General features: G+C 42.8%; 1 protein-coding gene and 1 pseudogene across 1 annotated transcript in view; one reads left to right on the top strand and one right to left on the bottom strand.

The window, feature by feature from the left end:
- Positions 1–24,702, bottom strand: part of LOC149290427 (uncharacterized) — a 429,900-nt pseudogene that overhangs the window by 331,023 nt on the left and 74,175 nt on the right.
- Positions 11,010–24,702, top strand: part of LOC149290429 (putative zinc finger protein 75C) — a 36,194-nt gene continuing 22,501 nt past the window's right edge. The window contains exon 1 of the mRNA XM_089489297.1: positions 11,010–11,059. Coding sequence (XP_089345423.1) covers positions 11,010–11,059 — 50 coding nt within the window. The remainder of the gene's footprint in view (positions 11,060–24,702) is intronic.

Below are 24,702 nucleotides of genomic sequence, written 5' to 3'. Positions count from 1 at the left end.
CTGACTCTGGAGCCTCAGGAGAGAAAGAGAAGCCTCTGTTCAACTGAGGACTCAGAGAAGGTTCTGGAACATTATTCCCCACAGTCACAAGAAGCACAAAATGGCCACCAGAACACAAAATGGCTGCTGGAACACAGAATGGCCACCTCCACCTCAGCGCTTGGCAGTTGGAGGCCTCAGCACAGCAGTGAAGCCTACCACTTCCAAGCCTTGTGCCTCTCTAACACCTCCTCACTCACTCACTCTTCTGCGCAGAGAGCTAAATAGAGAGGCAGAAGCTCCTCCCCTTCTTCAGTCTGGCCAATGGGGGAAGAGGAGCTGGAAGGCCCCGCCCCCTGCCCCACCCTCACAGGCTCCTCCTGCAGTTAATATGGAACAAGGCAGGAGGGACTCTGGAGCCCCAGCCACACGGACGCTGGCCAAAGGCACACGTTCCCAGAGCCTAAGACCCATGAAATGCAGGGCAGGACCCCTCCTCTTTCTGGCCATGTGGATGCTGGGAGATCCAGTCAAGCAAATACACTGTAAATCCCATTGGCAAGAGAAAAGGCTGCTACTGCCTTTCAGAACCAGTTTGCCCCAAATCCTTTATGGGTCCAGAAACCCCTTTGTTAGGAAGCAACCCCAAATATCTCAGGAAAGCCCTATATCTCCCAAGGCCCCTTCCCTCCAGGACCCCCTTCCCTCAGTCTCTCTCTCCCCTGAAGGCCTCAAATGTCAACTGCCAAGCACTCAGGCAGAGACAGCCTTTTTGTGTTCTGTCAGCCATTTTGTTTTCCGGTGGCCATTTTGTGTTTTGGAGGCCATTTTGTGTTCCAATGGCCATTTTGTGTGCTGTTTGTGAGTGTGGAGAATGTTCCAAAACCTTCTCTGAAGCCTCAGTTGAACAGAGGTACACTGTTGCCAATTTTGTGACTTTCACACGGAAATTGGGATTTTTGAGTGCTTTCCGTGTGATTTCTGTGCCTGGCTCTATTCTGTGGAGATTCAGGGACTTTTGCACATTTCAGCTCCAGCCCTGAAAAAAAACAACCCAATTTCCGGGACAAAACCCCGAAATTGGCACCAGTGGCCCTGACTCTGAGAGCGAGGCTACAGAGCAACCAGTCCTGTTGGGAGTCACACTGAGAGTTTTCAGGCAATCAGAGAGAGGAGAGTGGTCGTCCGCCCCCCCCCCCCCCTGCCCTCAGGAAAAGCTCAGCCAGGGCAGACGTGCGGGAGACAAGGCTCTTATACACACACACACACACACACACACATATATATATATACACACAACACACACACACATATATACACATACATGTCACAACAAACTACAATTCCCAGGATCCCCTGGTTTGACAAGGGAATTGCCTCCACACTTAGAGATCACAGCCCCAGAGAAAGAGTCTACAGTACATCAGTGTTGCCAGTTTAAGTCCACTTCTTCTGCTGCATTTGGATTTAATAATGATAATAATAATGGTGATGATGATACAGAGATAGATCTTGTAGCACCTTTGAGACACACGAAAGAAAAGTTGCCAGCATGAGCTTTCCTAGACTTAAGCGTACTTCCTCAGATGCATGGGAATTGTAGTTTATTGTGGCACCAGAGCTCTTTCTCAGAAAACTACAATTCCCAGGGTTCCCTAGCACTGAGCCAGGGCAGTTAAAGCAGTCTCAAACTGGATTATTTCTGCAGTATGGATTGGATCTTGAGCATTTATAATAACAAAGGTCCAAAACACACTGCAGAAATAATCCAGTTTGAGACCGCTTTAACTGCCCTGGCTCCGTGCTAAGGAATTCTGGGAAATGTAGTTTATTGTGGCACCAGACCTCTTTCTGATAGAGAAGGCTCAATGTCTCACAAAACTACAATTCCCAGGGCTCCCTAGCACTGAGCCAGGGCAGATAAAGGGGTGTCAAACTGGATTATTTATGCAGTGTGGTTGCAGCCGAACACGTTTCTATTTGGCACAAAGCTTCCTGGACCCCCTTCATGTCAAAATAGATATCTTAAAGGTATTAGAAGGACTGAATGATTCTTTGTTTGGTCCAATGGTAATTTTGAGAGTTGAAATAAGTTACAATTATTTTTATTCAATTAGGGTTATGTTTATGTGCAAAAGATCCGCCATATTAATAAATATATAAATACATCCATTTATTATTACGATTATTATTATTAACATTACGGGAACGTTACAGGGATTTTGACTGAATATTCCGTGTAATATTTGGAGGGGGGGGGGATTCCGTGGATTTTGGTAAAACATGCCAGGAAATATTTTTGAGGATTGTTAGCAACACTGGTCCTGCCGTGCAGTAAGGCCCCTCCAATCCCTCTGAACCGAGGACTACAACTCCCATATCTTCTTATCTTCTTTCTTTCTTTCTTTCTTTCTTTCTTTGTTACTTTCCTTCTTCCTTCCTTCTTTTCTCCCTAGCTGCCTTGTGTTAGTGGTGTTACTGCTTTTGTTGTCACTGTGTGCCTCCAAGTTGTTTCTGATGTATGGCGACCCTAAGGGAAGCCCTTCTCAGGCTTTTCTTGGCAAGATTTGTCCAGAAGTGGTTTTGCAACTGCCTCCCTCTGAGGCTGAGAGAGTGTGACTTGCCTAAGGTTACTCAGTGGGTTTCCGTGGCCAAGAGGGCATTCGAACCCTGGTCTCCAGGGTCATAGTCCAGCTCTCCAGCCACTGAACCATGCTGTCTCTTTCTTGAGGCTTTGTAGTTTTTTGTGGTGTGGCTACAAGTCATTGCTGACTTCTGGGGAACCTCTCCTGGAGTTTCCTTGGCAAGAGTTGTTCAGAGGAGGTTTGGCATTGCCTTCCCTGAGGCTGAGAGAGTGTGGCTTCTTGCCCAAGGGCACCCAGCTGGTTTCATGGAGGAGTGAGGCACTGGACCCTGGCCTCCAGAGTTGCAACCCAACACTCAAACCATTGCACCACACTGCCTCCCATTCCCATGTACAACCTGAGAAATAAGTACAGACTTTTTTCTGTTCTTCATGTATGTCTTCAAGTCGTGTCCAACTTATGGCAACCCTAAGGCAACCTTATCATGGGGTTTTCTTGGTAGGTATCTTCAGAGAGGGGTTGCCATTGCCATCCTCTGAGGCTGAGAGTGTGTGACTTGCCAAGGGTCAACTAAGTCCGAAACACACTGCAGCAATAATCCAATCTGAGACCGCTTTAACTGCCCTGGCTCAGTGCTAAGGAATTCTGGGAAATGTCATTTTGTGAGACATCAAGCCTTCTCTGTCAGAGTGCTCTGGTGCCACAGTAAACTCCCTTACCCAGGATTCCCTAGCACTGGGCCAGGGCAGTGAAAGCGCTCTCAAACTGGACTATTGCTGCCGTGTGTTTTGGACCTTTCTTGGCTGCAAACTGTCCATAGCCTGCACTGCATCTCCTAATTCTGTTGGCAGCCCCTCCCTCCCAACACTTTCTCATTTCCCCCCAAAACCAGAGCAAAGCTGGCAGATGGAAAGAGGTTTTAAAGCAGCATTTAAATCCGCCATATTTGTTTTTAAAATCTTAAATGTCGCAAATGCTATTATCAGTTGTGTAGCTACTATTACAGAAAGACGTAGAGTACAAACTCCTCAAGTACCTTTATTTTCTGGAGTGAGATGGGCTTTTCCAACTGACTCACTGTGATGATCTCCGGTGGTCCAAGCAGCCAAACTGCGGCCCTGTAACAACAACAACAACAACAACAACAACAATAATATAGCCCTCTCTTCAGCCAAAAGGCTATCAGAGTGGATTACAAATTGTTAATTAGATATTTAGACATTATGGCTCTTAGCCCAGCAGACCCTTAACTTCCTTAAATCCCGCTGCCTCCATCCAGTGAATTATAAAAGGGTTTCCCTTAACCTACACTGGGACCGGTTAAGGAACCTTATTTCTCCTTCTTTACTGATCTTCCCAAGCATCAACCGAGCCAAAACACGTGTAAAAGGAGCGTTGAGTAGTAGATACTCCAAGGAGGTACAGTGGTACCTCGGGATACGAATTACCCAGGTTACGAAATTTTCAGGATACGAAAAAAATTAATTTAAAAAAACTGTTTCGGGTTAAGAAAGTTTTTTCGGGTTACGAAAAAACTTTTGGTGCTTTTCGGCGCGATTTCGCACCAAAAAGCGGCTTTTCCCCATTAGCGCCTATGGGGATTCGGCTTGCGAAAGCCTTTCGGGTTACGAAATTGACAGCGGAACGAATCAATTTCGTAACCCGAGGCACCACTGTATTTATTATAGATAACGAAATATAACTAAAATATAAGTCCTACAAGATATTAAGAACCTTGCAGTTACAATATTTGTAAATATATAATATTCAGTTCATACAAGCTATTAAAGAAATAAATAAACCTAAGCGTCCAATTCTGAGACTAACTTCCAAGATCCTCTCTTTAACTCTCTCTCTCTCGATCTCCAACCGACACAATTCCTCCAACTGTCTCTTGGTCTCTCAGTCCTTATATCTCCTTCTCATGGAAGCTTCCAGAAGAACCTTCATCTTGCTCTCTGATTGGTCAAGAGAGCCTTCCGTAGCAGTGATGTCATTCTGCATTTGCATAAACCTCCCTTTTCTGCCTGAAGAAGACCTCCATTGACTGGAGCCCAGTCATTACACTTTCCTAAGGCAAGGCTTGCACCTATTTCCCAATGTTGTTCTTGGTGTCTGCCTCCCAGTTGTTTCCAGGTCTTATGGTGACCTTATGGGAGTCTCTGAAGGGGTTTTCTTGGCAGGTTTCTTCAGAGTGGGTTTCCCATGGCCATCCTCTGAGGCTGAGAGAGTGTGACTTGGCCAACGGTTCAGTCCTTTTGGAAGCCTTTTTGCTTTATCTTCTAGAAGGCAGCTGAAGTGTTGCTTCTTGCTCTGAAGAATGAGAGGAACCTTGTGGCATCCAAAAGGCTAACATTCTCTGGAGTTATGTCTGATGATATGTATATATAGGATTGAAATACTTGTTCATTTATCAAAAGGTTCATAGTGCACCCCATATCATAGAATCTCATAGCTATGTCCCTTAATAGTTAACCAAATTAAACAGTATATAAAACAAAAACATGAAACAAGCTAGACAAGGCAACTGTTACATGGATTTATAATTGGTTGACTGGCCAAACCCAATGGATATTCAACAGTGGCTCCTTTTCATCCTGGAGAGAAGTGACCAGTGGGGTGTCCTGTGGGGCTCTGTCCTGGGCCCAGGGCTATTCAACATCTTTATCAATGACTTGGAGGACAGAAATAGGGGCATACATATCAAATTTGCAGATGGCACAAAATTAGGAGGCGTAACTAAAACCCCAGAGGACAGGATCAAAATTCAAAATGACCTGAACAGACTAGAAAACTGAGCCAAAGCTAACAAAATGAAATTTGACACAGAGAAATGTAAGTTACTGCATTAAGGGCATAAAAATGAAATGCACAGATACAGAATGGGGGGCACCTGGATGAATGAAACTACGTGTGAAAGGGATCTAGGAGTCTAAGTAGACCACAAGTTGAACATGAGTCAACAGTGTGATGCAGCAGCTAACAAGGCAAATGCAGTTTTAGCCTACATCAATAGAAGTATAGTGTCTAGATGAAGTGAGGTAATAGTCCCACTCTATTCTACTCTGGTCAGGCCCCACCTGGAATATTGTGTCCAGTTCTGGGCACCACAATTCAAAAAAGGATGTTGAGAAACTGGAGTGTGTCCAAAGGAGGGCGACTAAAATAGTGAAGGGTCTGGAAACCATATCCTAGGAGGAACGACTTAGAGAACTGTGGATGTTTAGCCTGGAGAAGTGAAGGTTAAGAGGTGATATGACAGCCCTGTATAAATATTTGAAGGGATGCCATATTGTGCAGGGAGCAAGCTTGTTTTCTGCTTCTCCTGAGAACAAGAACCGGAGGAAAGGATGCAAGCTCCAGGAAAAGCGATTCCACCTCAACATTAGGAGGGACATTGGAACACTCTCCTTCCTCAGAGTGTATTGGAGTCTCCTTCCTTGGAGGTTTTTAAATAGAGGCTGGATGGCCATCTCTCACTATGCTTTGATTGAGAGTTCCTCCATGGCTGGGGGGACTGGATGGCCCCAGTGGTCTCTTCCAACTCTATGATTCTCTAATTCTCTGATTCTGAGATTACAATGGGACAGTCTCAATGCTTAAGGTAAGGAGCAGCAACCTGAAGTAAAAAATAGCACCATCTGAATACTTCAAGCAAGGTGCATCAGCCTGAAATCAAAATGGGCAGACTCAGTGCATGAGGGTAGGAGCATCAGCCTTAGGTCACAATGGGCCATTCTCAGTGCTTCAGAGAAGGTGCTTCAGGCTGAAGTCACAATGGGCCAGTCTCAATCCTTCAGGTAAAGAGCACCAGCCTCAACTCATAATAGTCCTATCTAAAACTTTAAGGCAAGGAGCTTGAGGCTGAGATCACAATGGGCCAGTCTCAATCTTCAGGAAAGGAGCATCATCCTGAAGTCGCAATAGTCACATCTTAATCCTTCAGGTTTGGAGCATCAGGCTGAAGTCACAATGGGACAGTCGCAATCCTTCAGGTAAAGAGCACCAGCCTCAACTCATAATAGTCCTATCTAAATCTTTAAGGCAAGGAGCTTGAGGCTGAGATCACAATGGGCCAATCTCAATCTCTCAGGCAATGAGCATCAGCCTGAGGTAATGGGCTGGTCTCATTCCTTCAGGTATGGAGCACCAGTCTGAAGTGACCATAGTCCCATTGGCCAGATTCAAGAAGAGGCGGAGCTTCAGCTTCTCTATTTAGCTTTGCGCGCAGAAGAGTGAAAGAGGAGTAGAGTTTTAGAGGGAGAAGGAGACAGACAGACATTAAGGGAGGAAGGAAGGAAGGAGAGAGAGGGGAGTGAAGTGAAGTGAAGCGACAGCAGAGAGACAAGGCCTGGAACCACTAGGCTTCACTGCTGCACTGAGGTCCGGCTGGGCCTGGCTTGGGTCAACTGCTGCTGGTGCTTTCCTTTGGCCACTGCCATTAAGGAGGGGAGGAAGGAGGCCCAGCAGTCCTTCTAGGCATGGCCCACTCTCTCTGAAGGTGGGAGAGTGGGACTCCCAAAGGGAATTTCAATGCTTTTAATGGTGGCTCTCATGTTGTAGCAAAGATGATGATGATGATGATGATATCAGGCCTGGGGGAGGATACAACTGCCTCCAGACCTTAATCATCATTAATGCCACCATCCCTGGGCCTTCTTGTTCTGCACCACTGTAATGGCCATGGCTCAGTGCTATGGAACTCTGGGAATGTACTTTTGGTTTGGCATTTCAGGTGTTGTTAAGCTTTGGAAATCCTGTTTGAGGATCCTTCTGACTTTGGGGCCCCTTCATCCTCCCTTTTGGGTTCCCTGAAGGCCTCAAACTGCCAAATGCCAAGTGCTTAGGAAGAGGCAGCCATTTTGTGTTCTGGCGGCCATTTTGTGTTCCAGAGGCCATTTTGTGTTCTGACGGCCATTTTGTGTTCCAGAGGCCATTTTGTGTTCCGGAGTCCATTTTGTGTTCCGGAGGCCATTTTGTGTTCTGGCGGCCATTTTGTGTTCCGGAGGCCATTTTGTGTTCTTATGGCCATTTTGTGCTGCTTGTGACTGAGGGGAATAATGTTCCAGAACCTTCTCTGAGTCTCAGTTGAACAGAGGCCTCTCTTTCTCTCCTGAGGCTCCAGAGTCAGAAGGAGGCCAGGCTCCTTGGGCCAAAAGGAAGGAAGTGTGTCTCTTTGTGTGTCTTTTGTGTCTCTTTTCTGAGAGGGTTTTCTTATTACACAGCTCTGCTTCTTCTGGGGAACATGGGTTTTAAAAGGGATCAGAAATGGGGAGGATAGTTTTAATACAAGCCTTATTCTTCTTCTTTACAAACATTGGGCTTTGGCTTCTAAGAGGAGGCTTGTCCCCCGAAAAAGGCCAAAAGTGGCTCCTTTGAGAGGTTTTAAAAGTCTCCCCAGTTTCCTTATTAATAGATTTTCATGCAAGAAGGAAGGAGACAGAGAGGCTCCAGAGAGAGAAGGAGGCTCCTATCTAATTCCTCTTGAGAGTTTGTCCATTTTGTTTGTTTGTTTGTTGTTTTTTCTGTTTTTTAAATATTGCTTTGGATTTAATACTTTTTTAAGGAGAGGAGGGTACCATTATTATTATTATTATTATTATTATTATTATTAACCTTTATTTATGAAGCGCTGTAAATTTACACAGTCTGGTTTTTAAAGGCTGCAATAGATTCCTCCCAGAGGACCTGAGGGTGCAGTGGGGCAGATTATATGGAAGCAGGCGATCCCTCAAATAGGTTGGACCCAAGCCATGTAGGTTTTTAAAGGTTATAATCAACACCTTCTACTGTGCCCAGAAACTAATAGGCCCGGAAACTAATAATAAATCAACTTCCAAAATTGTATCGCTTTCCCACAATTCCACCACGTTTGATAGATTGAGCCCTGCTCCTTTTCACATTTTCAACACAAATTACTGCAATTCTTATACATCTTGCTTATTCTCTCTGGTGTTAAATACCATCAAAATGTTTTATAATAACTCTCTGTTTGATGTTTTGGCTGCAAGTATAGTTCAATCTTTTTTTCCAAGTGTATTCCCATTGGTCTAATTCAATTACAAAACCAAAGTTTTGAGACCATCTGATCACATTTTCTTTAATAATGTTCTCTTATGTACAGATTTTAAGAATACAATTATAAAGTCTTGCTAACAAGGCATCTTTATTTGACATAATTTCTTGTTCTAGATCAGAGTCTGATTTGCAAATACCGGATTGTTTTTTATCCATTAGGAAGAGCTTTCTTAATTGTCTGTAAAAGAACCATGAAAGATAATACCCTGATAATTACGATCTTCTTGTGTCTTTATTCTAGAACCAGTTCTATTTGCATCGATTCTTTATAGGAGATCCAATTTGCGTCCTTTTTTGAATCTCTGGTCTCTTTTCTCAGGAACTGCATCTCGGCCCCTTGGACACAGCTTTGGGGCACCTTTTGCTGGAAGTGACCCAAGGGCCAGACCACCAGGACCCCTGCCCACCTGATGGCCAACAGAGAGGCCAAGCGGAGGGAGTTGGGCTCCAAGAGAAAGAGGATGCAGACGTACAAGAACTCTTTGGTGAGTCGAGGTTCTTGACTATTAGTTTCATCTGTGTCACTGCTGGGATAGTTCATGAAAGCAAGCGGGGAACATACTCTCCCAATTTAGCAGAGACAGTCCTGGTTAATCCTCTGTCGCCCCACTTTTTCAGGCGCTTCCAAACATGTCCCGGTTGGTCTCCCCTCCACCCACTTTCCCCCTTCTCAGCTCACTTCAGCTCCTGAATGCCATTCAGTTTGCCCCCCCATCAACTCAAAAGTGGGGAGAGGAGGGGAAAGAAAGAGGCAGAATATTGCCCTTCCCAGGAGACTGAAGCAAAAGCAAACTGTTGTGCACTTCCTAGCTTGTGTGATCTTCTTCATAAACAACTTTGGCCATCTTGACCACCTTTTGGTGTTGCTTGTCCACATGTGTCTTCCTTTTCCCATCTGTGAAATGTTGGGGGACATGGTAGAACATGTCTGGGTCTAAATATGGGGTGGTCCCAGTGGCCCTCAAGCCCACAGTGCTCCCCACAACAGTTTGTTAAAATTAACTTTGGCCTCTGAAATGTGGCAAGAAATATCTAAATGCACTATAATTCTTTGGTGGCTAAATGTACTGTATGTGGTGGGATAGTGAGTATCATAATCCATCCTCTATATCCCAGACATGGCCTAAATTATATTGTTTATTATATTGTATATTATATTGAAAGGATTCCAAACAAACTGGATCTCGAAGGCAGTAGCTTTTTTTCTTGCAGACAGAATTTAAAGTTTATTTCTTGGACTGAATTGTGAAGTGATGAAATAATATTTGGGATGAACCATGTGTTTTCCTTCCCTTTTATTAGTCACTCTCTGAATCAGGGCTATTTTCTATTGCAGGTGACTTTTGCGGATGTGGCGATATATTTCACCGAGGATGAATGGAAACTCTTGACAAAGAAGCAGAGACTTCTGTACAGCGATGTTATGATGGCGAATTATGAGAATGTGGCCTCTGTGGGTAAGGAACTTGACTCCACTGCCCTTCCTGTGAAGACTGAGGGTCCTTTCATACTACATTGTTATGGTGTTATGTTTCTACTTTAGAATTATGGAATCATAGAGTTGGAATAGGCAACAAGGGCCATCCAGTTAAACCCCTGGCCATGCAGGAATACACATTCAAAGCACCCCCAACAGATAGTCATCCAGCCTTTGTTTAAAGATCTCCAAAGAAGGAACGCTTTAGAAATAAATCTTAATAATAATAACAATGGCTCAGTACAGATTAGAAGAAAGGGGTGGCCACAGGCTATCCCTTTCTCCTCCGGATCATTGCCGCAGCAACCTCATGGCTGCAAGAACGATCTGCAGCCAAAAGGAGCTCAGAAATGGAACTCCTTCCTGTGATGCCACCAAGGCGCCATTTGCACCTTGGAGCGTCACGGTGATATGTCTTATGCGCCGTGCTGTTTGGACGCGTCACACAAGACACGTCATGGATGCATGCGCCGTATGGATGGCGCTGCGTCAAGATTGTGCTGCCCATAAGTATTAGGCTTTGGGAGTGTGCAGTTACTGCATGGTCCATCTTCAACTTGTGGTCTACTGGGAGTCCTAGATCCCTTTCAAGTATAGTTTAATTGAGATAGCAACATCCTATAGAATATTTGAATTTGTGCTTTAGTGAGGCACTATTGCTCTCCAGTTTATAAGGATACCAAATACCCCATTGTAAACTGCCAATTGTCAGAACCAGCTTCTGTGGTTCATCCACAATGGTATTGCGGTTTAGGGGGGAATTGTTAGTAGTTTGAATGTTAGTAGTTTTAAGTTGTTGGTAAGTATAATGGGGCCTAGAACAGCTTGGAGGAAGGGAGTCTGTTGTGGAGGCTATTAACTGACTGGTTTGTGAGATTTGGGTGGCAGGCATGCCCCAGGGGGAGAGACGTATGAGAACGGTGGAAGAAGAAGGCAAGAGGTACCTTGGCAGCTGGGTTGGTTAGGGGATGAAGGGGGAGGAAAGGGAGGAGTGTGAAGATAGAGAACGACAGAGGGAAAAGATTTCGACTCTTCAGAGACTGCTTAGACGTGTTAATGGATGCTTCTGCCGGAGTTTCTCAATAAACCCTTTGGTTCAAGCAAAGGACTTTTTAATTCTGAAATTTAGGATTTTGTGGGAAGGAAGCATGGAGATTAATGCTTTCCTCACCCAAATGGTACTTAGCATATTGCTCAGCAAGGTTCCTACCCTTTTTGGTCCCTCTTCCATCCTTTTGAGGCTCTGGAGATGGTTCTTGGGGAAAATTTGCCATGCAATGGATCAGAGAGGGCTCAACAGTGGTAAAACGGCCTCCACTTCCCCAAAGGGATGCAATGGGATACTGAGGGGCAAAACATTATTCCATATTTTTAGGCAATACAATGTGGGGGTGCCCCTGAGAGCCAATATGACCCCCCCATGTGACAGTAGTCCATCCCTGTCTTAGAGATGTCTTTAGGCTGTTTTAAGGCTGCTCTCTGGTGCTTGATCCTCACCAAAATTCGAGTCCAGTTCCCAGCCCCCTTGCTCTGCCTTTCCCAATGAATCACTTGTGTATTGATTATCCATCCATTCTGAACAAATGGGCCTCAAAGTGTCCCTTTTATGCATCACACTCTCTGGGTGTGTGTCTGTGATAGAGAGAAGGAGGGAATGTGAAAAACAGAAAGGCAGGGAAGAGATGGTGAAGGTGAAATGCTGAAGCAGTGCAGATGGGCAAGAGGGAAGGTTGGAGAGCGGAGGGAGAAAGGGAAGGGGATCAGGCCTCTGGGAGCCAGGAGGGGGAGGCAGGAGCAAAGCCAGGGTTGCCTAGCTCTGTGTGGACAGGAAGGGACCTCTGGGAAGGGCCAGGAGAGGGGCCTTGGGGATTGGGAGGCAGCCACCAACCTGACAGATTTTAAGAACTGAACTGGTGAGAACCGGCTCAGACCCTTGTTTTCAGATATATTTAGGGGTTCCATTTAACAATTATGAGCAATGCATATGAAGAGAGAAAATGGCAACACATAAATTCCTTTTGCTCTAATGTTTCTTTTCCAACCTGAGCTTGCTTAGCTCCATGGTTGATTCCAGAGGCTCTTTGTCACTCAAAATTCTGGAGTCTGGGGAGGACACTCACAAGTGCTATGACAGTGATGGTGAACCTATGCCACACGTGCCAGAAGTGGCACTTTGCCCAGCCCCCTTCCTCCCCACTTATCCTTCCTGCCCTCCAAGTATCCCAAACGGGGCACTTGGAGGGCAGGGAAAGGTCTGTGGGGAGGGAGGCAGGGGGGCTGCCCAACCCCCTTCCTCTCCACTTAACCTTCCTGCCCTCCAAGTATCCCAAATGGGGCACTTGGAGGGCAGGGAAAGTTCTGTGGGGAGGGAGGCACGGGGGCTGCCCTGCTCCCTTCCTCTCCACTTACTCTTCCTGCCCTCCAAGTGTCCCAAACAGGGCACTTGGAGGGCAGGGAAAGGTCTGTGGGGCTGCCCTGCTCCCTTCCTCTCCACTTACTCTTCCTGCCCTCCAAGTGTCCCAAATCGCCATCATTGTGCTATGATTTTAGGGGAAATTCATACTTAGCTCAAAGGAGAGATTAGGGCAACAGTGACCTCAGGATTCATCCCAACTATACCAGGCCGGGAAACACACAGAACTCCAGAGGCATTTCAAATAGGTTTTTGTGTTTTATTTAGGGGGAAAGTAAAACACACACACACATACATATATGTGTTCACGCACGTGCGCGCACACACACACACAAACTAGGTAACAAAGGTGGGAGTGGTGAATAGTGTGAGGCTTTGCTAATGGTAATACATTACCTAGATTAATGATGATGAACCTTATATTTATTTATTTACATCACCATTTGTTCTTCGTATCTTTACTTCCTGTCTTTACAAATCTTCTTTTGTGTTGCTTATTTGTCTTCTTTTGCTTCTTGCAATTTTTCCATATACAACCCATTTTCCCTCCAAAAAAAAACCAAATATTCAACGGCCGCCTCTCTGGACCAATTTAAAAAGGGGCTCAAAACACACCTTTTCCAACAGGCATACCCCTAATACCCTCGAGATAACCCCTTCTCTCCCCTCACTGTTGCACTATTGTGCTAGTTTGGACAGTTATTTTTATTGTAGTATGTTTTAACTGATGTTATATTGATTGATGCTTTTATTGCATTTTATGGATTGTACTGTTGGATGGTCTAAGTGCTGTAACCCGCCTTGATCTTTGGAAAGGCGGGCTAGAAATAAAGTCATTATTATTATTATTATTATTATTATTATTATTATTTCCTACTTATGGTATATAAAACAGAATCCTGTTATCACTTTTCCCATCGGTTATATACTGGTTGTATATCCATACATATTCTCCAAAAATTATCTCATCATACATTTTAACCTTGTTTAACTAGTATATATTCACATCCTGGTCCAGTTATATAACTATCTATTTCTATATTCACATAATCAACCAGGTTTTTGTCCAGACACTATCTTTTTTCCAAAAACAGCAATATTTGTCCCCATTCTTTTTCCAATTTATCTTTCTTATCTTCAAGTTTACATGAGAGTATATCTAACTTTCTAATATCGTTTAATTTTAATAACCATTCGTCTATTTGTAACTCTACATTTGCTTTCCAGTATTTTGCAATAACCATCCTGGCAAGAATTATCATATATAACATATTTCTCCTCAGTTTATTCTCATCCTCTGCCCTCAAATAATGTGTCATATTCAACAGATAAATCTCTGTTTTTTTCTTGTATTTTATACCAAATATTTGTTGTATTGTTTTATGTATGTCCTCCCAGAAACTTTTAACTCTTTCGCATTTCCACCACATGTGGATCATTGTTCCCTTTTCCTTTTGGGAATTCCAGCAAATGTCTCTTTCAGTTTTAAACATCTTCTTTAGCCTATCAGGCGTGTAGTACCACCTATTACTGATCTTTAAAAAATTTTCTTTAAGATCTTGGCACCTTGTAAATGAATTTGTTTTCCTCCAGGATTTTTCCCACGCTTCTAGTGGTATCTCATGCCCAAGATCTTTTGCACAATCAGTCATATATTGTTTTATTGGCTCTCTTTCTAACTCTCTTTCTCTAAACAAATTGTAATATTTTTTTATTTTCTTTCCTTCATCCTCCATTATTATTTTGTCCAACTCTACTGGTTTTAATTCAATTCCCGTTGTTTTTATATCTTCTTTGATGGTATTTGATGGTAACTGTACCAGTTTATTTCTTTACCTTCTTTAATTAGTTCTCTAGTTTTTATACTCAACTCCTGTTTTTCATTATCTTTACTACATCATCATATCTTAACCAAGTATTTTGTACATCCCATCTATTAGCAAAGGCTTCATGAGTTGACACCCATCCTGGTATTTTAAAGTAAAATTTGGCTTTAATTGTATTCCATGTCTCTATTAATACCCTCCAAATTGGATTGTAGTAAAAATCTTGATGTACTAAATCTTTATTATACCAGAGGTATCCGTGCCAGCCAAAACAAAGAATTGCTCCTTCCAAATTTAATATACTTTTATCTTTTAGCTTAATCCAATCCTCCAGCCAGAGCATATCACACGCCCAACTATATGTTTTAATATCTGGCATGGCACATCCCCCGTTCTCTTTCTTCTCCTTTATATTATTCCACCTAATTCTCGCCTTACCTCCCTTCCAAATACATTTTTTAAATTCCCTATTCCACTGATCTATAATTTTATTATTAATAGTTGTTGGTAAATTCATAAAGATAAACAAAATCTTTGGTAGGATGGACATTTTATTGCATTAATCTTACCTAGGATAGACAAATTTAGTTTTGCCCATCTACTCAATCTATTCAACATTGCCTTATAGTTATTATCAAAAAGATTCATATTGTTATTTGAAATCCAGATTCCTAAATATTTTACCTTGTTCAATATTTCAAATCCTGTTTTTTCTTTAACATTTCTTTTTCCTCTTTATTCATATTTTTAGCTATTATCACCGATTTACCTTTATTTACTTTAAATCCTGATAATTTTCCAAACCAATTTAATTCAAATAACAGACTTTTCATATTTACTATCGGATCTTCAAGGATTACCACCAAATCATCCGCATAAGCTTGTACTTTAGTTTCTTCTCCTCGTACTTTAGTTCCTCTTATCCTCTGATTTTTCCTTATCTTATTCAACATATATTCCAATACTATTATAAACAGTAAGGGTGACAGCGGACATCCTTGTCTTGTCCCCCTTCTTATAATAAATTCCTCCGTTAGTTCTCCATTAACTATTAATCATGCTTTTGCTTTATATATTTCCTCCACACATTTAATAAAGTTTTCCCCTAAATCCATTACCTTTAATAAATTAAACATAAATTTCCAGCTGATACCATCGAACGCTTTTTCTGCGTCAACAAACAACAGCGCCGCCTTTTTTTCATTATGCATGTTATAATAGTCCAGTACATTTATTATAGTTCTTATATTATTTTTAATCTTCCTCCTAGGCAGGAAACCATTCTGATCCTTTTTTATTATATCATTCAATATTATCTTAAGTCTATTTGCCATAATAAACGCCCAAATCTTATAATCGTTATTCATTAAGGAGATTGGCTTATAGTTACTCATTAATTTTTCATCTTTACCTTCTTTTGGTATCAAAGATATTAAAGTTTTTCCCCATGTCTCTGGTTTCTCCTCTGTTTGAATTAAATTGTATGCTTTCTTTAAAGGTTCTTGTAGTTCTGTTTCAAAAACTTTATAGTATTTTGACGTAAGCCCATCTATCCCAGAGGCTTTTGCGTTTTTTATTTCATCTGATGTTATTTCCGCATTTAATTTCTCCTTCTGATCCAAATTTATTCTTATTTCATTGTGTTCATGCAGTTCTGTTATCTGTTTCTCAACAGGTACACTCCCTTCCTGTTCCTCAAATAATTTTTTAAAGTATGAAACAAAGGCATTCTTAATTTTCTCCTGTTCCGTTATAATTATGTTATTTTGATTAATTTGCGTTATCATCTTTTTCTCTCTCTCGTTCTTTAATCTATTAGCCATCCACCTACTTATTTTATTTGCGTTTTCAAATTGATTTTGTTTTAATTTTTTTAAGTTAACGGCAATCTCCTCTGTTATTTTTCTTTCCAATTGTCCTTTCAAAATCTTTATTTCATTTACTACTTTTTTATTTTTCTTTACTTGTTGTAGCTCTTGTTCTTTCATTTTAAGCTCATTTCTAATTTTTTCCTCCTTTTGTCTTTCTTTCCTTTTAATTTCCATCATTCTTTGTATAAATAATCCTCTTACAAATGCCTTGCTTGTATCCCACACTACTTTCATTTTATTCTCCTTTCCACTATTTGTCTCAAAGAAAAACTTCAACTCTTTTTAACCCTATTTACAAAATCTTCATCCTCCAGAATATCCTCATTTAATCCCCAACCTTTATTTCTATTCCATTTCTCATTTCATTCCAGTTCTATCATATTATGGTCAGAAAAAGTCCTTGGCCATATTTCCATTTTTTAACCTTAGTTTCCACTGTTTTTGTAAGCAACACTAAGTCTAGTCTTGATAGGGACTTGTGTGCATCCGAATAAAAAGTAAACCCTTCTTTATCCCCATTGCAATGTGTCCAAACATCTATCAAATTAAATTCCTCCTTCATATTAAAGAAACTTTTAGGCAGCTTTCCTTGGAATTGTTAGTTTGTTTTTTTCTGGGATTTCCTGTCCCTCAAAGGGTTTATCACGCCATTAAAGTCCCCAGTTATAATTAAGTTGTCGTTTTCAAATTCCCTTATATTCTCTGCCAAATTTTTATAAAACATTTCTTTCCTTTCTAGTGGGGCATAAACATTACATATCACATATTTCACATTATCCAGTAGCATTTCTACACAAAGCAATCTACCATCTTTATCTTTTTTCACAAGTTTTGCTTCATATCTTTTATTTACAAAAATAGCAACGCCCCTTTTCCTTTTATTTACTGTTGCACAAAATAAAGTTCCCAGTTTCCTATTACGTAAATATTTTATGTCCCCATCTTTCATTTTAGTTTCCTGTAAACATAGTAAATCAAAATTATTTTTCTCCAAGTAATGCATTACATGCCTTCTTTTCCTTTCCTGACTTATTCCCTTTACATTCCATGAAATTAACTTAAATCCCATTTTTCCTTTGCTTTTCAGCCCGGGTCCTTATATTCCAATTAACCTTCTACACTAATTTTTATGTCCCTCATGTGGCGCCCTCTTCTGCTTTCTTGTTTTCTTGATGGTCTGTATTCAGCCCCTTTGTCTCCTGATTATCTTTTTTTCCTTGAGCCTTCCTTTGTGTCCTTTCCTCTCCTTGCCTATTAGCACTTTCTCTTTCCCTCTTATCCCTTTCTTTATTTCTCTCTTCTCGCTTTATTTCTCTCTTCTCGGAGAGAAGACAGTAACTTCAATGGCAAGTGGGGCTGGCAAGTGTAGAGAGGTGTTTAGCAATGTAAATCAACAGAGGGTCTGTCTGCAACTGGACTGATGCTGAACAACAGTATATTTATACTGAAATTGTTGCTTGTGGGCAGAAACCGAGCATTCAAAAAGGCTTAAATTGCTTTAGAAAGGTTTTTGTGTGGGGAAAGAATTGTCTGAAACTGAATTAAATGGTGGAAATACTTCAGTCAAAAAGGATTATCACACCAGCTCTCAGGTCCTTCTTGGCTCTGAATTCTGGTCCCATTCAAAGCCAATGTTTAGCACAGTCTGAAGGCAACACTCCCAGAGCTCAATAATAACACAGCAAGAACAGAAGCAAATCTCCAGATATAGGTATTTGCAATGCACTAACCACTTTCCACACTTAAAAATAACTCACAGACACAGTTGATTTCCTCCAAGTCCTTGGAGGTTCTTTAGCTTGAGTTGCAATAGAAAACAAATATGTACCAGCTCTCCTCTCTGACTTCCATCAACTTCACAATCTCTTGTACACACAACTCCAACCCACATCAATCCGCATATGAGCTGTATCCTGTATTGGTTGTGAGTCATCTCCTGGTGCCACACAGCATGAAGCATCCTCTGCAGTTAGCTTGCATCATGCCATGTGCTCTGACTCAACCCTCTATGGCAGTCTCACAGGAAATGATGCCACTTTTCAATCAAAGTATTTTTACATATATTTATTGGAATATTTTTCAACTGTCTGACTATCTGCTTCCACTGATTTCTTTATGGAGGTTCACCTACAATCTCTTCTTTGCTAGCTCCTAGGAGTAAGGATACAATCATTATATGAATTTGGGGCATCCAGAACAGGGTTATGCTCGGGTCACTCACACCAACTATGGCGCGTTACAGACTTCCTGAAAGCGGCGGTTTACCAGCACCGCCGGTTGCTGCGTCCGGGAACCGGAGTGGCCAAACCGTGCGATTCCCAGACGCAGCAAAAAAGAACCTCGGAAATGGTGCTTCTTTCAGCACCCTAGAAGTGGTGCCGCGAGGCACTAGTCGCACACTCACGGCATCACTTCCGCCACACAACATCCAGACACTACGCATCCACGACGTCAAAATGGTGGTGCCCGGGTTCAGAGGCGTCTACAATAGATGCCCCTTTCTAACCCTAGTACGCGCCGAGCACGTACTATTGGTGCGTGTGTAACACGCCCAAATTAATTTAATCTCACATAGGGAGGGGTGAACGTGGGGCTAAATTTTGGGGTAAAACCTTCCTCTCTTAATGCTGAGATTCAGTCTTGTCTCTCATTGTCCTTGTTTACAGAAGAACTTGTCAGTCATGAGAGATTCCACACCACAAGGAAGTCACATAAATGCCAGCACTGTGGGAAACATTTTGCTTACAAGTCAGTCCTTGTCAAGCATCTGAGAGTCCACACAGGAGAGAAGCCATACAAATGTCAGCGTTGTGGGAACTGTTTTTCTCAGCAGTCCCACCTACTGACACACCAGAGAATCCACTCAGGAGAGAAGCCATACAAATGCCAGCATTGTGGGAACTGTTTTTCTCAGCGGTCCCACCTACTGACACACCAGAGAATCCACTCAGGAGAGAAGCCATACAAATGCCAGCGTTGTGGGAACTGTTTTTCTCACCAGTCAACCCTACTGACACACCAGAGAATCCACTCAGGAGAGAAGCCATACAAATGCCAGCATTGTGGGAACTGTTTTTCTCAGCGGTCCCACCTACTGACACACCAGAAAATCCACTCAGGAGAGAAGCCATACAAATGCCAGCATTGTGGGAACTGTTTTTCTTGGCAGTCCCACCTACTGACACACCAGAGAATCCACTCAGGAGAGAAGCCATACAAATGCCAGCGTTGTGGGAACTGTTTTTCTCAGCAGTCAACCCTACTGAAAGACCAGAGAATCCACTCAGGAGAGAAGCCATACAAATGCCAGCATTGTGGGAACTGTTTTTCTCACCAGTCAAACCTACTGAAACACCAAAGAATCCACACAGGAGAGAAGCCATACAAATGCCAGCACTGTGGGAAATGTTTTTCTTTGAAGGGAGACTTAGTGAAACACCAGAGAATCCACACAGGAGAGAAGCCATACAAATGCCAGCAGTGTGGATAATGCTTTTCTTGGAGGTCAGGCCTTTTCAATCACCAGAGAGGCTACACAGGAGAGAATCCACAAAAATCCAAGCAGTGAAGAAACAGTATTATTGTAAAGAAGGAATACAAAAATATCTAACTGTCCAACGAAAAGGCCCTCATGATTTTATTTGTACGGTTTTTATGTCCATATGTCTGCTCATGTTATATTTTCATAAGTTTAGGTTTTCATTGCTACTAGTATAGATAAATGCTTTGGGTTATAAATTTGGCTGGGGATTATGGATCATGGTATAGGTTAGCTAGATGGGGGGGGGGGGGGGCTGGGATTTGTTGCAGCTATCTAGAATAGCAATGATAGCATTCACAATCTGTGGGATGTTGGCTGAAGAAAGTTGGGGACCAGTAGTAATAGAAAGGGAGCAAGCTTCTTCGGATGTCTGGGACAGGGAGAGATTGTGTGTGTGAGAAGGATGGCAAAGAGGGCCTGGTTAATAGTGGGGGATAGATGGTGGGAATTGTAGGTGGGGGCCAGGTTTGGTAGAAGGTGGAGTTTTAGGTTTTAGGGTTTCAATATATTCTTTGGTTTGGAGCGGGCAGTTCTGGCTTAAACACTGAATTCCTGACTATGTGTTTTCAATAAAGTTCTTTGCTATTTCAACACACTGGACTCTTCAATACACAAAAGTTGTGAATTTGCACAAAACTGACCCTTTCATCTCTCCTCAGTCCTCAGCTACATTTCCAGCCGTAAGAACAGCAGAGGCAAACACACATACATCTATCTCTATCTATCTATCTGTCTGTCTGTGTGTCTGTCTATCTATCTATGTGTGTATATACAGTATACACAGAGAGACTATTTCCAAAGCAGAGCCTTCCTTTCCTGCCTTTCCTGGACCCTCTTCAAAATCTCCTCAAAAGAAGGAAGGAAGGAAGGAAGGAAGGAAGGAAGGAAGGAAGGGGAGGCTACTGAACCCCTGATGCACTCCTTCCCTTCCCCCTGGCAACCTGGAAACTAGGCGTAGAGGCCCACAAGATCTGGATTTTCCTTGACAACAACTCTGTGAAGGAGGACCAGTAGAAAAACCCTCAGCCCCAGAAAGATTACCCCCATCCCGGTTCTGGGAAAATGCTAAAAAGGCCTTGGACCCCCTTGAAGGGATGTAGGTTAAAGGATGAGAAATAAGGAAGCAAGGAGGGATGGAGGGAAAGTAGCAAGGTAATAGAAGCATAAAGGGACTGCTGAAGTGGGAAAGGGAGCATCTGGGACCTGATCCAGAAATCCACTTCCCAGAACACATTATTGGAGCCTGCCATATGGGTAGATTACAACAATAAAATACATTGAGGTTACAATAAAATCCAAGAGAAATCAATCCCTATGCCCACCCTCCGATCCCAGTACTAAAACTGGATTAAAAAATGATAGTATAAAAACAGGAAAACAGGAAAAAAAATTGATTCAAATTGCAGAGGCTATAGGTGAAGTGTCCAGTGACTCTGTGAATAAGATCATACTGGATCATTTTGAATCTCTGAGTACCGAGGATGTGGACAAGCTCCTTGCAAGTGTGAGGAAGACAACTTGCCCTCTCAAGCCTTGCCCTTCATGGCTGGCCATCCAAGGAGGAGATGCACTTAGGACTCACCTGAGATATATCTTAAATGCATCTCTTAGGGAAGGCTATTTTCTATCTTGCTTAAAAGAAGCGGTGGTACGGCCGCTTCTGAAAAGCCCCTCCCTAGATCACTTGGACATTAGCAATTACAGACCAGTCTCCCATCTTCCATTTGTAAACAGGGTGATTGAGAGGAAAGTTGCTCTTCAACTCCAAGCAGTCTTGGAAGAATCAGATTATCTAGACCCATTTCAACCTGGCTTCAGGATGGGATACGGAGTCAAGATTGCTATGCTCACCATAGATCAACTCCACTTGAGTATTGATAGGGGAAGTGCGACCCTGTAGATGGTTTTGGACCTCTCAGTGGCTTTTGATCCTATTGACCATGGCATCCTTCTGGAACGCCTGAGGGAACTGGGGATCGGGGGCAATGCATTGCAATGCTTATTTTAACCAATTCTATTTTATATTATTGCCTATTGTTTTATACATATTTTGTACCTGCCAAGAAAACCCCTTCAGAGACTCCCATAAGGTCACCATAAGACCTGGAAACAAATGGAAGGCAGACACCAAGAGCAACATTGGGAAATAGGTGCAAGCCTTGCCTTGGGAAAGTGTAATGACTGGGCTCCAGTCAATGGAGGTCTTCTTCAGGCAGAAAAGGGAGGTATATGCAAATGCAGAATGACATCACTGCTACGGAAGGCTCTCTTGACCAATCAGAGAGCAAGATGAAGGTTCTTCTGGAAGCTTCCGTGAGAAGGAGATATAAGGCCTGAGAGACCAAGAGACAGTTGGGGGAATTGTGTCGGTTGGAGATCGAGAGAGAGAGTTAAAGAGCGGATCTTGGAAGTTAGTCTCAGAATTGGATGCTTAGGTTTATTCTTTTAATATATTGTATGAATATGAATATTATATACTTACAAATATTGTACCTGCAAGATTCTTAATACCTTGTGTGACTTATATTTCAGTTATATTTTGTTATTTATAATGAATATCTCCTTAGAGTATCTACTACTCAACACTCCTTATTTAAATGCTGCTTTAAAACCTCCTTCCATCTGCCAGCTTTGCGCTGGTTTTGGGGAAATGGGAAAGTGTTGGGAGGGAGGGAGGGACTGCCAACAGAATTAGGAGATGCATTGCAGGCTATGGACAATTTGTGGTCAAGTAAGGTCCAAAACACACAGCAGCAATAGTTCAGTTTGAGAGCGCTTTAACTGCCCTGGCCCAGTGCTAGGGAATCCTGGGAACTGGTGTTTACTGTGGCACAACAGCTCTCTGACAGAGAAGGCTCAATGTCTCACAAAACTACATTTCCCAGAATGCCCTAGCACTGAGCCAGGGCAGTTAAAGCAGTCTCATAGTGGATTATTGCTGTAGTGTGTTTGGGACTTAGGTGACCCTTGGCAAGTCACACTCTCTCAGCCTCAGAGGATGGCAATGGCAAGCCCTCTCTGAAGAAACCTGCCAAGGAAACCCCATGAAAAGGTTGTCTTAGGGTTGCCATAAGTTGGAAACGACTTGAAGACACACATGAAGAGGAGAAAAAAGTGGCATTTCTCAGGTTGCACATGGGAATGGGAGGCAATGTGGTGCAGTGGTTTGAGTGTTAGGTTGCAAATTTGGAGGCCAGATCCAGTGCCCCACTCCTCCATGAAACCAGCTGGGTCCTCTGGGCAAGAAGCCACACTCTCTCAGCCTCAGGGAAGGCAATTGCAAACCTCCTCTGAACAACTCTTGCAGAGAAAACCCCAGGAGAGGCTCCCCAGAAGTTGGCAATGACTTGGAGCCACTCCACAAAAAACTACAAAGGCTCAAGAAAGAGCCAGCGTGGTTTAGTGGATGGAGCATTGGACTATGACCCTGGAGCCCAGGGTATGAATTACCTCTTGGCCACGGAAACCCACTGAGTGACCTTAGGCAAGTGACACTCTCTCAGCCGCACTTGAAGGGACTTGAAAAACCACTTCTGGACAAATCTTGCCAAAAAAAGCCTGTGAAGGGCTTCACTTATGGTTGCCATAAGTCAGAAACAACTTGGAGGCACAAAATGACAACAAGAGCAGTAACACCACTAACAGGGCTTAATCACACCTCACAAGCCAGACAGGGAGAGAGAGAGAGAGAGAAAGAAAGAAAGATATTGACTATGTGTCTGGTCAGGAAAATGTGGGAGTTGTAGTCCTGGGTTCAGAGGGATTGGAGGGGCCTTACTGCAGGGCAGGACCCCTCCTCTTTCTGGCCATGTGGATGTTGGGAGATCCAGTACAGGAAATACACTGTAAATCCCATTGGCAAGAGAAAAGGCTACTACTGCCTTTCAGATCCACTTTGCCCCAAATCCTTTATGAGGCCAGAAACCCCTTTGTTAGGAAGTGACCCCTGAATAGCTCAGGAGGCTCTATATCTCCCAAGGCCCCCTCCCTCCAGGGCCTCCTTCCACTCTTCTCTCAGTCTCTCTCTCTCCCCTGAAGGCCTCAAACTGACAACTGCCGAGCGCTGACACAGAAGCAGCCATTTTGTGCTCTGAAAGCCATTTTGTGTCCAAGTGGCCATTTTGTTTTCTTGTGGCCATTTTGTGTTCCTCTGTACATTTTGTGTTCCAGCAGCCATTTTGTGTTCTAGTGGCCATTTTGTGCTCCTTGTGACTGTGGGGAATAATGTTCCGGAACCTTCTCTGAGGCCTCAGTTGAACAGAGGCCTCTCTCTCTCTCCTGAGGCTCCAGAGTCAGAAGGAGGCCAGGCTGCTTGGGCCAAAAGGAAGGAAGTGTGTCCCTTTGTGTGTCTTTTGTGTGTGTTTTCTGAGAGGGTTTTCTTACATAGCTCTGCTCCTTCTGGGGAACATGGGTTTTAAAAGGGATCAGAAATGGGGAGGATAGTTTTAATACAAGCCTTATTGTTATTATTCTTCACAAACATTGGGCTTTGGCTTCCAAGAGGAGGCTTGTCCCCCAAAAAAGGCCAAAAGGAGCTCTTTAGGAGGTTTTAAAAGTCTCCCCAGTTTTCTTATTAATAGATGTTCAGGGAAGAAAGAAGGAGGCAGACCAGATCATCTCCTATACCAAGAATGATACATACAAACATACAAACAAACAACAAGAAAAAGAATAAGAATTATACAGACAAACAAAATTCTTATATTTTGAAAAAGCAAAACCATAAACGGGATAAAAATTCGATTTGGGTGATTCTATCCTTTTCCAACCGACTCAGGCTGTATCTGCACTACAGAAATAATCCAGTTCAAAACCGGTTTAACTCTCGTGGCTCCATCCTATGGAATCCTGGGATCTGTAGTTTGTTGTGGCATGAGAGCTCTCTGGCAGAGAAGGCTAAGTTTCCCAAAGGTAAAATCCCAGGATTCCATA

The sequence above is a fragment of the Sceloporus occidentalis genome, unplaced genomic scaffold (genome assembly GCF_023333645.1).
Source record: "Sceloporus occidentalis isolate IW3139 unplaced genomic scaffold, rSceOcc1.0.p SCAF_39, whole genome shotgun sequence".
Classification (NCBI taxonomy): Eukaryota; Metazoa; Chordata; class Lepidosauria; order Squamata; family Phrynosomatidae; genus Sceloporus; species Sceloporus occidentalis.
Note: the sequence above shows the minus strand (reverse complement) of the source record. Positions and strands in the feature narration are given on the sequence as shown.